General features: G+C 39.2%; 1 protein-coding gene across 1 annotated transcript in view; it reads left to right on the plus strand.

The window, feature by feature from the left end:
- Positions 1-16,008, plus strand: part of EFCAB3 (EF-hand calcium binding domain 3) — a 573,675-nt gene that overhangs the window by 401,929 nt on the left and 155,738 nt on the right. The window contains exons 131-133 of the mRNA XM_049861611.1: positions 3,108-3,161; positions 15,136-15,237; positions 15,771-15,824. Coding sequence (XP_049717568.1) covers positions 3,108-3,161; positions 15,136-15,237; positions 15,771-15,824 — 210 coding nt within the window. The remainder of the gene's footprint in view (positions 1-3,107; positions 3,162-15,135; positions 15,238-15,770; positions 15,825-16,008) is intronic.

Below are 16,008 nucleotides of genomic sequence, written 5' to 3' on the forward strand. Positions count from 1 at the left end.
CCTGATAACATGTCCAAAAACACGAGATAAAGTCTCACCACCTCGCTTCTAAGGAGCATCCTGGCTGTACTCTTTCCAAGACAGATCTGTTCGTTTTTCTGGCAGTCCGTGGTATATTCAGTACTCTTCACCAACACCAAAGGCATCAAGTGTTCTTCAGTCTTCCTTTTTCATTGTTCAGCTTTCACATGCATATGAGGTGATTGAAAATACCATGGCTTTGATCAGGTGCACCTTCATCCTCAAAGTGACATCTTTGCTCCTCAACATTTTAAAAATGTCTTTTGCAGCAGATTTGCCCAAAGCAACGTGTCGTTTGATTTCCTGACTGATGCTTCCATGCGTGTTGAAATTCTTGACAACTTCAATCTTTTCTCCATTTATCATGATGTTGCTTGTTGGTGCAGTTGTGAAGATTTTTGTTTTCTTTATGTTGAGATGTAAGCCATACTGAGGGCTGTAATCTTTGATCTTCATCAGTAAGTGCTTCTAGTCCTCTTCGCTTTCCGCAGTCAAGGTTGTGTCATCTGCATACCGCAGGTTGTTAATGAGTCTTTCTTCAATCTAGATGCCACATTCTTCTTCATATAGTCCAGCTTCTGGAATTATTTGCTCAGCATACAGATTGAGTAACTATGGTGAAAGGATATAATCCTGACGCACACCTTTCATGTCTTAAAACCACACATTATCCACTTATTCTGTTTGAATGACTGCCTCTTAGTCTCGATACAGTTTCTACATGAGCACAATTAAGTGTTCTGGAATTCCCATTCTTTGAAATGTTATCCATAATTTGTTATGATCCACATGGTCAAATGCCTTTGCATAGTCAGTAAAACACAGGTAAACATTTTTTTGGTATTCTCCACTTTCAACCAAGATCTATCTGACATCAACAATGATATCCCTCATTCCATGTCCTCTTCTGAATCCAGCTTGAATTTCTGGCAGTTCCCTGTTGATAGTACTGATTTTGAATGATCTTCAGCAAAATTTTACTTGTGTGTGATATTAATGATATTGTTCGGTAATTTCTGCATTGTATTGGATCACCTATCTTTGAAATGGCACAAATACGGATCTCTTCCAGTCAGTTGGCCCAGTGGCTGTCTTCCAAATTTCTTGGCATAGATGAGTGAGGGCTTCCAGTGTTGTGTCCATTTGTTGAAACATCTCAATTTGATATTCTATCAATTCCTGGAGGCTTGTTTTTCACCAGTGCCTTCAGTACAGCTTGGTCTTCTTCCTTTAATACCATAAGTTCTTGATCTTATGCTGCCTCTGAAATGATTGAATGTCAACCAGTTCTCTTTGGTGCAGTGACTCTGTGTATTCCTTTGATCTTTTTTTGACGCTTCCTGGGTCATTCAATATTTTGCCCATAGAGTCCTTCAATATTGCAACTCAAGGTTTGAATTTTTTCTTCGGTTCTTTTAGCTTGGGAAATGTCAAGTGTGTTCTTCCTTTTTGTTTTTCTGACTCCGGGTCTTTGCACATTTCATTGTAACACTTTACTTTGTCTTTTCAAGTAGCCTTTAGAAATCTTCCATTCAGCTCTTTTACTTCATCTTTTCTTCCTTTCTCTTTAGCTACTCCATTTTCAAGAGCAAGTTCAGAGTCTCTTCCAACATCCATTTTGTCTTTTCTTTCTTTCTTGTCTTTTTAATGACCTCTTGCTTTCTTCATGTATGATGTCCTTGATGTCATTTCACAACTCGTCTGGTCTTTGGTGTTCAGTGTGTCAAATCTGTTCTTGAAATGGTCTCTAAATTCAGGTGGGATATACTCAAGATCGTACTTTGGCTCTTGTGGATTTTTCTAATTTTCTTCAGCTTCAATTTGAACTTGCATATGAGCAATAAATGGTTTTTTCCACAGTCAGCCCCTGGCCTTGTTCTGACTGATGATGTTGAGCTTCTCCATCTTTTTCCACAGATGTAATCAATTTGACTCCTGTGTATTCCATCTGGCGAGGTCCACATGTATAGTTTATGTTGTTGAAAAAAGATATTTGCAATGAATAAGTTATTGATCTTGCAAAATTCTGTCATGGAATCTCTGGCCTCATTTCTATCACTACAGCCATATATTCCAACTACCTGTTCTTTTTTTCCAACTTTTTCATTCCAATCACCAGTAATCATCAATGGATCTCGATTGCATGTTTGATCGATTTCAGACCACAGAAGTTGGTAAAAATCTTCAATTTCCTCATGTTGGGTTTTAGTGGTTGGTGCGTAAATTTGAATAATAGTCATATTAACTGGTGTTCCTTGTAGGTGTGTGGGTAGTATCCTATCACTGACAGCTTAGAACTCTGCATTTATTCCTATAACCCAAAAGATGAACTCTAACATCCTTAAAGATTCTTTAAAAAACTGTCAACCTCAAACTTCTTCCTTGACCTTATCGCTCTTCTTTTTACTTTGCATTTTATCTTCCAGCCATGCTAAATAAATTTTCCATACATAGCATGCTGTCCCTAGGCTTTTTCATTTTTCTTAACCTAGTGGCTCTCAAACTTGAATGTGCAGTAGAATCACCCAGAAGCCTTTTTAATCCACAGATTGCTGGATCCTGTCCCCAGAGTTTCTAATTTTTTTTTTTTTTTTAAGATGGTGCTCAGGAATTTGCATTTCTAACAAGTTCCCACGTGTACTCACCTTAGATAATATTCTGAATTTTGCCTTCATTGAGTGTTCCAGGCTACATTAAGGCATCAGTCTAATCTCTATGGCAATATCTGAGAGTCTGAGCTCTGTTGGCCATTATCTCACCAATAAAAAGGGAATCCTCAACTACAGATATGTGATAAAAGGCCTTCCAAAAGCCTGGAGTGAGTACATTTTCTCTGCCCCAGAGTCCACAGTTCCCAACAGACCTTCTCACTAATAAGGCATATCCAAAAAAACCAAACTCATTGCCATTGAGTGGTTTCTGACTCATAGCGCATACATCCTTGAAATCCAGAAATTTAAAGAAGTGTTAGTTAAAATTATGATGTTACGGGAATTTAGTTGGACTTTATTATTACACAATATGTATAATTTATATTTGTTTTCTGAGCTCATGCCACTGATTGTGTATCTCTGTTGGACTTACAGCAAATGGGACTATTGATCTGTATAACGTGATGGAAGGAGTAAAAGCCGTTACAGGTAAGTGCAAAGTTACTACAAATCTAAGATTCTAGACTAAGATTAGTAAGATTTACATCTTATTAACACTGCTACTCTAGAGAATGAGGGTCCTTCCACCAAAACATAACACTAAAATTTTATTATTAAAACATGTGTACCACAAAATCCAACTCTAATTATATTTTACCTGTAATCATAATCACCATATTAATTGATAATTTACTCCTTATTGTAAATATTTAGGGTTGGATTTTGTGGTACTCATGTTTTAGTAAAAAAAAATTTAGTGTTAGATCTTGGTAGAAAGACCCTTATTCTCTAGAGTAATTCTCATAGATGTTTTCTCTTGGTTAGTAAATAAATGCAAGATAAAGCTTTATTAAAAATTTGCATAATTGAGCCCTAAATTCCCCTGAGAACTCATAGACTCACTCCCACTTACTAGAGGATGAGTGCTTCCTCCCCTTACCAAATACTGTGCAGAAGCCCTAACTGAGGCAGATACCTTGAAAGACAGTATTTTCCTTCCTCCATTTCCTTTCCTGGCTACTAGACCTATTATAACTAGATTCAAGTCTCAGCATGGCCCAACTGAGGAAGTGCTGGCCCTATTAAGGAACGAAAGAGATTATTCATGGAAGGAGCTACAATACCTAGCTAAAATGTATTTTCAGGAACTAGGAAAAAAAGTCTGGTAGAGAATCTTAAGGATGCTGAACCAGAGTGCAGTGGGGAATATAAGGCTAGATGGGAAGAGCTTGTTGATAAGGGGCATACTTCGGTGACTCAGGTTTTAATGCTCTTCCAAAAATCACTGGAGTGATCAAATATATGGCTGGAATGGCTCCTAGGAGGTGGAAATGCCAGAATTGCATTGGCAGAATACTGAGGAAGGACTAAAAAGTTCAGAGAAGTTGGGTATACTGAAATGGATCTATTATATAAGACTTGAAGACCCATCAAATAACTATTACTCAAGAGGGTCCATGGAACACTAACTTCAACAAATGCACCCACTCAAATGTTCCCACCTCAAATCTCAGAATACCACTCCTGCCATATCAGGGCTCTGACTTTTGTATAGAAGACTTGCAAAGACTGCAAATTTAGCCCTCTCTGAATTTCTGTTGTTCTTACAGTAGGTTCGAATCCTGGTCTTCAGCATGGTCTACTCAGCAAATAGGAGATGGGGGCCTCTTTAAATGCTGCCATATAGGCCTTCTGACTTTTACACTGTTTTTCAAGTTGCTAAGTACCTGAATTGAATCTTTGATTTTCTGTTTTTGACACATCAGTAACACTGAGCAACAGCCAACCAGTTCCACAGTGACGATTACCTTTTCCCCATGTGTCTTAGGCAGGGTTCTCTAGAGAAGCAAAACCAGCACAGTGTATAAATATAAAGAGAGAGAAATTTTTATAAAGGAAGTGGCTCACGTGGTTGTGGAGGCTGGAAGGTCCCAAGTTTGTGAGTCAGGCAAGAGACTTCTCCTGACTCATGTAGCCGCCTGTGCTGGCGAATCCAAGACTGGAAGGTCAGATAGCAGGCCTCTCGCTTATAGGCTGTGGAGGCTGACAAATCCCAAGATCAGCAATTAAGACGGCAGGTAAGCTGCTATGCTCAAGTCCGAAGAACTAGCGGTCAAGTGAACAGAAGCCAGCTGCAGGATCCAGAGTGAGCAAAAGCCAACGAGCCTTGCCAGAAAGTCCACCTGTACTGGATACAGGCCACACGCTGAAGGAAACTCTGTTTCAACTGATTGGCTGCTCACAACAGATCTCATCATAGAGGTGATCACATTATATCAGCTCTCATTAAAAAGCTGCCAGACTACATCATAACTTCCAAACCACTGAAGATCATGGCCTAGCCAAGTTGACACACAACCCTACCTATCACAGTCCACCCCTTGTCAACTTGCCGCCTGTACACATCTCCTTAAATCATGTGTAATCTCTGAATAAAGACAATTTTAAAGTCATACTTGCACCCAACATGATACAACTAACACATGTACAACCGAAAATGCCCTAGCCCTGTTTACATCTTGTATTTTGTAAGTAAAGAAAATGAAAATATTTGATGTACACATACAAGGAAGAGGTACTCATAACAATTACAGTCCTCCTTTCTGCAACTGGTCACATGGTTGTAACTAGTATTTAGAACTACCTTCTTCCACTACCCATTCCTTACTCTCTTTGCCCTCAAAAAGCACCTCAGCTGATCATGGTTCTTTGCCTGGTGGGGTGACCCAAACCTTCATCCCCAAATGGTCTGGGCCATTAGTAGTCATGTCAGCATTGTATTGCTGTAGTTTTCCATTGACTTTAATCACAGGGCATGGTAGTACTAGGAGACACCCTAAGGAATCTCCTGCATTCTGGACATACTCTTCTTTACCTCCATTATGTAATATCAATCTGATTTCATCTTTGTAATCAGGATCAGTCACACCAGCTAATACAGTAACTCCCTTCTTTGCCTGTTGATCCAGAGGCATAAGGAGCCCAAAGTGGCCAGGTGGCATTCTTAACTTCCAGTTCAATGGAATCAGTGATGTGTCTCCAGGTGGGAGCATTCCTGCCTTTGGAACTAAGGCTCTAGACCTGCAGAGCATAGGGTCGCAGGGACAGGAAACAAAAATTTTATGAGTAGGCCACTAAGGGTGATAGTGAGTGATGCCACACCCATTTCCACCCTTTAGTTCCAGGATCCATGAATCCTGGCTATGGGAGAAAAAGCACCATATATTGGACACTGGTTTAGAGCATATGCAGCCTCCTTGAAAACACTGCCCCAATCCTGCAAGGTATTGCCACCTAGGTGGCACTGAAATTGTGTCTTTAGAAGGCCATTTCATCATTCTTTAGAGCCAGCTGCTTCAGAATGATGGAGAACATGGTAAGAATTTCATGAGATTGAGCCCGAGCCCATTGCTGCACTTCATTTGCTGTGAAGTGAGTCCCTTAACACAAGGTGATGCTGTGTGGGATACCGTGATGGTAGATAAAGCATTCTATAAGTCCACGGATAGTAGTTTTAGCAGAAGTATTGCATGCAGGGAAGGCAAGTCCATATCCAGAGTAAGTGTCTATTCCAGTAAGAACAAAACGCTGCCCTTCCATGATGGAAGTGGTCCAACGTATTCAGCCTGCCACCAGGTTGCTTGCTGATCATCTTGAGGAACGGTGCCATATAAGGGACTCAGTGTTGGTTTCTGCTGTTGGCAGATTGGGCACTCAGCAGTAGATGTAGCCAAGTCAGCCTTGGTGAATGGAAGTCCATGTTGCTGGGCCCATGCATAACCTCCATCCCTGCCACTGTGGCAGCTTTGTTTATGAGCCCATTGGGCAATGACAGGAGTGGCTGGGGAAAGAGGATGACTGGTTTCCACAGAACATATCATCCTATCCACTTAATTGTTAAAATCTTCCTCTGCTAAGGCCACCCTTTGGTGAGCATTCATATGAGACACAAATATTTTTACTTATTTGGCCCATTTACAAAGTTCTGTCCACGTGCTTCTTCCCCATACTTCCTTGTGTCCAATTTTCCAATCATGTTCCTTCCAAGTCCCTGGCCATCCAGCCAAACCATTGGCCACAGCCCACATCTGGCTGAATCAGTATACAATCAGTATACAATCAGTATACAATCGCACATCTGGCCATTTTTCCTTCCAAGCAAAGTAAACAACCAGGTATGCTACTCAAAGTTCTGCCCATTGGGAAAACTTCTCTTCACCATTGTCCTTAAGGGAGGTTCCAGAAAGAGGCTGTAGTGCTACCGACTTCCACTTTTGAGTGGTGCCTGCATATCGTGCAGAACGATCTATAAACCAACCTTGAGTTTTCTCTTCCTCAGTCAGCTGATCATAAGGAACTTCCCATAAGGCCATAGGTGCATTAAAAAGCTACCAAACTACATCATAACTGCCAAAAGACTGAAGATCATGGCCCAGCCAAGTTGACACACAACTTTAACCATCATATCATGTCTCTCAAATGCTAGAGGTTATCACCTAAGCCAGTGCATCCCCTTCCACCCGTGTCCCTTTCCAAATAAGTCACCAGAGGTGAACATCTCAGCAATTTTAATCATATAGTGTGTTAGGGGTTATCACCTCTTGGCTTACCATCAATGGAATCTTTATTGCGTGATCTGTCTAGCAAGGCATACATCACCTTAGAGTCTGCTTCCTAGGACTACTTCCAATGCCAGCAGTCTTAGGTCGGATTCCAAGAAGCAGACCCTGAGACTCAGTTTCATGTACAAATGAATTAATATAGAAGTGCTCCCAGGGGAAGCCTGTAAGGGAGTGAAAGAAGCATGACTGAACAAAGAAGCCAAGTGAAAGCACAATCTCAGACAAAGTTCTGCAGATGACAGCTTCAACTGATCTTGCTGAAGGTCTCTGTAAATTACACCCCAGAGTTGTCCCAAACCAAGGCAAGAGAGCCCAGCTTTAATACTTTCCCACCCAAAGATCATCAGCTAACCCAGTCACGCTTTCTTTTGCTTTCTGTATATGTGGGCAAAGCAGTCTTCAATAACGTAAGATCAGTCTTAGAAATAAAAGCTACGGGTGCTAGCTGTTGGGAGTGAAACCAAACCAAAGCTGAGGGTGTTCAAAAATGACAAGAGTCTGAGGGAACCTACACAGAGCACAAGGGCTACGAAGACTAAGAAATCTCTCATTTTGCCCTTGATTCAAGGGAGAAACCTATGTGTTAAGGTGAGGGAGATGAGACAAAAAAATGAATTGGTTATGTACTAGAAAAAGGAGAAATCACAGAGGAGAAGAGAAAAGAGAGAAGTAAGAGTATGTTTCCTGTTGATAATGTACATAAAGTGCCAGCATGTACATAAATTTGCAACAATAATTTTCCCAATTTAACCTAAGATTTTTAAGTATTTTATAAGATTTTTTTTATAACTTGAGAGTAAACAAGTGCAGTGGTTAAGCACTTGGCTGCTAACTGAAAGGTCAGTGTTTCAAATGCACCAGCCACTGTGCAGGAGACAGACCTGGCTATCTGCTTCCATAAAGGCTACAGTCTGTAAACCCTATGGGGCAGCTCAACCCTGTCCTATAGGGTCGCAGTGAGTTAGAATCAACTCTAATGGCAACAGGTTTGGTTTTTGTTCTTGAAAGTAAACTGGACAAATTTGAAGGGTGAATTATGAAAAGTTTGTCCTTTTTTGCTATCATGGTGGATCTTCACATTTTTTTATCTGTGACCTTAATGGAAGCACTTCCTAAAGGTGACAGAAAGTTCAGTCAAAATGCTTGTTCTTTATATTGACATGGCATGATCTCCAGGATATATGGTTAAGTGACTAAAGCAAAATGCAGGATCATCAGTATGGATTGCAACATTTCATGTAAGGAAGAAGGGGGAATAAGAGTATACAAATGTGTGTATGAAGTAGGTGGGTATTTGCTGATTTTTGCAAAAACAAACAGAAGGTGAAATCAGAAACTAATTTTTAAAACACGGTTACCTATAGGGACACTCAGGAAACAGGTTGAAGAGAATGGGAGTAAAATTTCTCTGAGTACACTTTTTATTTAGTCTCAACTTCTAAATCATGAAAATGTTTAAATCCTCAAAACAAAATTAAATATATGAGAAAATACCTTAAATTTGAAAGTAAACTGACACAAATTTAATTGTAGATTAAATTGGCAATATAATCACGTAGAGAAAATAAGGTGACTTTTGCAAGTAGTACTCTGATTAAACGAACAATGAAATATATGCTAAGGACAAAAAGGACTTCAAAGGAATAGTATTGGAATTTAATATTGTGACTATTGCATGTAATTGCAAGGTAAAACAAACAGATATGTCAATGTTGTTAGGAAACAAGATTTTCCTTTTTCAGAGAAGAAAGATACAAACATAAATGCAAAGAAGTTAAATCCATAAAACCAAACCCATTGCCATCAAATCAGTTCCTACTCCTGGCAACCCTATATAGGACAGAGTAGAACCGCCCCACAGGGTTTACAAGGAATAGATGGTGAATTCGAACTGCCAGCATTTTGGGTAGCAGCTGAGCTCTTAACCTCTGCGCCACCAAGGCGATTCAAAAAAGTTAGGGGGAAAAACCCTGTAATTGTGAAATTTAGATTGAAACTCTCAGTATGAACTCTTGGTTTTGTTGTTTGTTTTAAATGTGTATTTCCTATACCTTCCTAGAAAAGGTGGAAAGGGCCTAGAAACAATGATATCTTGTTTTCATTGAGTACAAGTACTGCTCAGACTGTCGTTTCTAAATAACTTCCCCAGTAGAAGGAGCCCTAAAGCTCCTTGGAGAAAAGCTGCTTCTAGGTCTGAGGTAGGGAAAGTAGAAAGTGAGCCTGTGATAAATGGTTTCAGAAAGCAAGGTAGCACTCAAAGATTACGGTGGGAATGTTGAAAGGAAACAGGAGCCAGCTTGAATGGACTCCGTTGGTAACATTTGGGACAATTCCAGCATCAAAATAAAGGAGGAAGGCAGGCAGGCAGGTGGGCAGAGGGAGGGAGGAATAAAAAAGGGAAAGAAAAAAAGGAGGAAGAGAGGAAGGAAGGAGGGAAAGAAGGAAGGAAGGAAAAAGAAATGCCTATAATCAATTATTAAACATTGAAAAAACCTCACAACTCCATAATGATTCTATTTTACTGGAAATACAGGGAATAAAGGGACAAATTAAAAAGCACCACAAAAAAAATTTTTTGAAACAATCAAATAAATCCAGAATGTTAGGCATTCTGAAGAAAATTGAGCTTCTATAAGAAAACTGGCCTAGTCTTTTCAGAAAGTCAATGTTCAATGTTAAAATAAATAAATAAAAAGCCCTCTCTAGACAGTTGTTGTTGTTGTTGTTAGGTGCTGTCGAGTCAGTTCCGACTCATAGCGACCCCATGCACAACAGAAGGAAACATTGCCCGATCCTGAGCCATCCTTAGAATCGTTGTTATGCTTGAGCTCATTGTTGCAGCCAGTGTGTCAATCCACCTTGTTAAGGGTCTTCCTCTTTTCAGCTGACCCTGTACTCTGCCAAGCATGATGTCTTTCTCCAGGAACTGATCCCTCCTGACAACATGTCCAAAGTATGTAACATGCAGTCTCGCCATCCTTGCCTCTAAGGAGCATTCTGGCTGTACTTCTTTTAAGACAGATATGTTCATTCTTTTGGCAGTCCATGGTATATTCAATATTCTTCGCCAACACCACAATTCAAAGGCGTCAGTTCTTCTTCAGTCTTCCTTATTCATTGTCCAGCTTTCACATGTATATGATGCAATTGAAAATACCATGGCTTGGGTCAGGCATACCTTAGTCTTCAGGGTGACATCTTTGCTCTTCAATACTTTGAAGAGGTCCTTTGCAGCAGATTTACCCAATGCAATGCGTCTTTTGATTTCTTAACTGCTCCTTCCATGGCTGTTGATTGTGGATCCAAGTAAAACGAAATCCTTGACAACTTCAGTCTTTTTTCCGCTTATCATGATGTTGCTCATTGGTCCAGTTGTGAGGATTTTTGTTTTCTTTATGTTGAGGTGCAATCCATACTGAAGGCTGTGGTCTTTGATCTTCATTAGTAAGTGCTTCAAGTCCTCTTCACTTTCAGCAAGCAAGGTTGTGTCATCTGCATAATGCAGGTAGTTAATAAATCTTCCTCCAATCCTGATGCCCCACTCTTCTTCACATAGTCCAGCTTCTCGCATTATTTGCTCAGCATACAGATTGAATAGGTATGGTGAAAATACAACCCTGATGCACACCTTCCCTGACTTTAAATCAATCAATATCCCCTTGTTCTGTCTGAACAACCACCTGTTGATCTATGTAAAGGTTCTTCATGAGCACAATTAAGTGTTCTGGAATTCCCATTCTTTGCAATGTTATCCACAGTTTGTTATGATGCACACAGTTGAATGCCTTTGCATAGTCAATAAAACACAGGTAAACATCCTTCTGGTATTCTCTGCTTTCAGCCAGGATCCATCTGACATCAGCAATGGTATCTCTGGTTCCAAGTCCTCTTCTGGAACCGGCCTGAATTTCTGGCAGTTCCGTGTCGATATATTGCTGCAGCTGTTTGTAACTGATCTTCAGCATAATTTTGCTTGCATGTGATATTAATGATATTGTTCTGTAATTTCCACATTTGGTTGGATCACCTTTCTTGGGAATAGGCATAAATATGGATCTCTTCCAGTCAGTTGGACAGGAAGCTGTCGTCCATATTTCGTGGCATAGATGAGTAAGCACCTCCAGTGCTGCATCTGTTTGTTGAAACATCTCAATTGATGTTCCATCAATTCCTGGAGTCTTGTTTTTCACCAATGCCTTCAGAGCAGCTTGGACTTCTTCCTTCAGTACTATCAGTTCCTGATCATATGCCACCTCTTGAAATGGTTGAACATCGACTAATTCTTTTTGGTATAATGACTCTGTGTATTCCTTCCATCTTCTTTTGATGCTTCCTGCGTCATTTAATATTTTCCCCATGGAATCCTTCGCTATTGCAACTCGAGGCTTGAATTTTTTCTTCAGTTCTTTCAGCTTGAGAAACGCTAAGTGTGTTCTTCCCTTTTGGTTTTCCATCTCCAGCTCTTTGTACATGTCATTATAATACTTTGTCTTCTCGAGCCGCCCTTTGAAATCTTTTGTTCAGTTCTTTTACTTTGTCAATTCTTCCTTTTGCTTTAGCTGCTTGACATTTGAGAGCAAGTTTCAGAGTCTCCTCTGACATCCATCTTGGTTTTTTCTTTCTTTCCTGCGTTTTCAATGACCTCTTGCTTTCTTCATGGACGATGTCCTTGATGTCATTCCACAACTTGTCTGGTCCTCGGTCACTAGTGTTCAATGCATCAAATCTATTCTTCAGATGGTCTCTAAATTCAGGTGGGATATACTCAAGGTTATATTTTGGCTCTTGTGGACTTGCTCTGATTTTCTTCAGTTTCAGGTTGAACTTGCATATGAGCAATTAGCTTCCAGACTGAGACAGACTAGGAAGAAGGACCCTGCAGTCTACTTCTGAAAAGCATTAGCCAGTGAAAACCTTATGAATAGCAGCGGAACATTGTCTGATATAGTGCTGGAAGATGAACCCCCCAGGTTGGAAGGCACTCAAAAGATGACTGGGGAAGAGCTGCCTCCTCAAAGTAGAGTTGACCTTAATGACATGGATGGAGTAACGCTTTTAGGACCTTCATTTGCTGATGTGGCACAACTCAAAATGAGAAGAAACAACTGCAAACATCCATTAATAATCGGAACCTGGAATATATGAAGTACAAATCTAGGAAAATGGGAAATCTTCAGAAATGAAATGGAACACATAAATATCGATATCCTAGGCATTAGTGAGCTGAAATGGACTGGTATTGCCCATTTTGAATCGGACAATCGTATAGTCTACTATGCTGGGAATGACAGCTTGAAGAGGAATGGTGTTGCATTCATCATCAAAAAGAACGTTTCAAGATGTATCCTGAAGTACAACGCTGTCAGTGATAGGATAATATCCATACGCCTACAAGGAAGACCAATTAATACGACTGTTATTCAAATTTACGCACCAACCACTAGGGCCAAAGATGAAGAAATAGAAGATTTTTATCAGCTGCTGCAGTCTGAAATTGATCGAACGTGCAATCAAAATGCATTGATAATTACTGGTGATTGGAATGCGAAAGTTGGAAACAAAGAAGAAGGATCAGTAGTTGGAAAATATGGCCTTGGTGATAGAAACAATGCCGGAGATCGAATGATGGAATTTTGCAAGACCAATGGCTTCTTCATTGCAAATACCTTCTTTCACCAACATAACTAGTGACTATACACATGGACCTCACCAGACAGACCACACAGAAATCAAATTGACTACATCTCTGGAAAGAGACGATGGAAAAGCTCAATATCTCTAGATAGTAGGCACTTGTTGTTTTTGGCAATGGGGAAGTTAACACTGAATGTGGGTGAGGTGCATACAGCTTGAGCAAGGTAAATGATGTCACTAAGAAATACACACAAGAAAAAAGGATGTTTTTGGTGCATGCTGTGACATATATGGAAACCCTAGTGGCGTAGTGGTTAAGTGCTATGGCTGCTAACCAAAAGGCTGGCAGTTCAAATCCACCAGGCACTCCTTGGAAACTCTGTGGGGCAGTTCTACTCTGTCCTGTAGGGTCACCATGAGTCAGAATTGACTCAGTTGCAAGGGGCTTGGGTTTTTGGGGGTTTTTTTTGGTATGACGTATATAATTTTGCAACAACAGTAACAACAACCAAAAAATATATGTGTGGTTACATATGCATGCATGTATGCATATGTGTGTATGGGTATGCATATGCGTATAAAAAAAGAAAACAAAACCAAACCGATTGCCATTGAGTCACTTCTGACTTGAACTGCCGACCTTTTGGTTAGCAGCCATAGCACTTAACCATTATGCCACCGGGGTTTCTGTATATGTGTATACATGTATGCATATATATGATGTATCTATGTGTATGTACGTATATGTGTATGCATGCATGTATCTTCATACATATGTAGTAAAGCAGAAGCGGGCACAGTTACAGATACTTCTTAGACATAACTAAACATCTCACAGGATAGGTTTTCTGGGCTTGAAGGCTTGGGCCCATAGTCTTGTGAAACAACTTTGTCAATTGACATAATATAGTTCACAAAGTTTATGTTTTACATTCTAGTTTGGTGAGTAGTGCCTGGGGTCTTAAAAACTTGTGAGTGGCTATCTAAGATACAACTGGTCGTCTCTACTCATCCAGAGCAAAAGAGAAAGAAGGAAACCAAAGACTCAGAGAAGAAACAAGTCTGCAGTAGGCTGCACAAACTACAGCCCCATCTCTACCCTGAGACCAGAACAACTAGTTGGTACCTGGCTACCACTACCGACCATCCTAATCAGAGCCACAGTAGATGGGCCCTGAAAGAATAGAAAAAAATGTGGAACAGAACTAAAATTCTTAAAAAGTCCAGACTTACTGGACCAGTTAAGACTAGAGTACTCCCCAAGACTGTTGCCCTGAGATACTCTTTAACCTTGAAATGAAACTATTCCCTGAGGTCACTTTTTAGCTAAATAACAGATTGGCTCATAAAACAAAGACTATCTCATGTGAGTATCGTACTCCTATAAAAAAAAATCGGAGTCCAAACAATCAACAGTTACTTGAAAGCAAAGATGAGATGGTAATGGGGTAAGGAAACTAGATTACTGGAAATGGAACAATTAGCACAGAAATAATGAGAATGTTGACACATTGTGAAGAATGTAACCAATATCACTGAAGAGTTTGTGTAGAAATTATTAAATGGGAACCTAATTTGCTGTGTAAACTTTAACCAAAAACATAATAAAATATTACTTTTTAAATAATAAATAAAAAGTAGGGAGATTGTTCTATATTAAAAGAGACTAACTAAATGCAATCTGTGAACCTTTGACAGAACCCGCTGTAACAGATATTTTGAGGACAATAGAGCAAATTTAAATACAAACTAGAATGTTAAATGATATTAAGGGATCATCGTTAATTTTCTTAGGTTATGGAGGAGGATATTCTTGTCCTTAGAATATGCATGCTGTAGTATTTAGGGGCAATAGGTCATAATGTCCACAATTTTCAAATGGTTCATGAAAAAATAAAAATTGTATTTATATTTATACTCACACATGTATATATGGAAAGAGAGAACAAGAGACAAAAAGCAAAATACTGTAATTTAAAGCTAGGCTCCATGAACATTTATGAGATCCATGCATAGGCTTCAAGACATCCACATACCCTGTGATATTTAATGCAGAGTTCATAAATGTGCATGTGTGCACTATGTGGAGGTATAAAATCTGTAACTTTTCTCAGATTTCAAAGGATATATGTCTCAAAAAACTCTTTTTTAATCACTATTTTGGAGTCACTAAATTTTCCTCACAGGCCTCTCTCTTTTTGATAAAGGGAAGGTTGATGTCAAAAACCTGAGACCCATTCTAGGCAACATGGGAATCAGCCTCACCCATAAGGAACTTGAAGATCTGATACAACACCTTCCAGTCAGCGGTGAGTATTTTAGATACCATTGGTTTTTGAGCCTTAGGTTTTATGTACCTTTAGTAGTGGAAAGAAGAGAGTAAGGGAACATTATCATGGGGAGGATGGCGTGGTTGAATATGAGATAGTGACAGTGACAAAGATGTTGGGAATATAGTATTCTGGGCACTAGTGGCATGGCCAATGGAAGAGTCTTCCTATTTATGAGAAGAAGAAATCTGGCCTCTATGAAATAGCCACTTTTGAATCCCAACTTTTCATTATCAACTACCTGATTTGATATTTTATAGAGTGAAAAGTCAAACTTACCTTTTTTAAAGAAATAAATTTACACATTTTAATATGTAAATTTGTTTTCTTTTACTTCATGCTCTTAACATATTCCAAATAGATATTTATTGAATGACTATTTCAAATGCTTAACAAAATGTCCAGTAGACTTAATAAGTGCTGGTGCTAGACTTTGTAATCATTGGAGGAGGAATGTTCTGATCCTATTTTATATCATTCTGTGAGCTTACAGTTATGTCTTTGCCTTACAGTTGACAATAAAGTGACTCTGAAAACCTTGAAGGATGAAGTGAAAGCTTTTACAGGTAAGAATTTATTATAAATGATTTGTAATAAATCATTATGATTTACATTAAAATGTTTAATAGCATTTTGCCAGTATTCCATCAGTGAATTATAAATTCACATATTATTCATTGATAAAATATTTGCATCTAATGACCAACAGATTAATCTAAAATTACCTGGATTTTGTAAGTAAAACAAAAG

Source organism: Elephas maximus, chromosome 19, assembly GCF_024166365.1.
Source record: "Elephas maximus indicus isolate mEleMax1 chromosome 19, mEleMax1 primary haplotype, whole genome shotgun sequence".
Classification (NCBI taxonomy): domain Eukaryota; kingdom Metazoa; phylum Chordata; class Mammalia; order Proboscidea; family Elephantidae; genus Elephas; species Elephas maximus.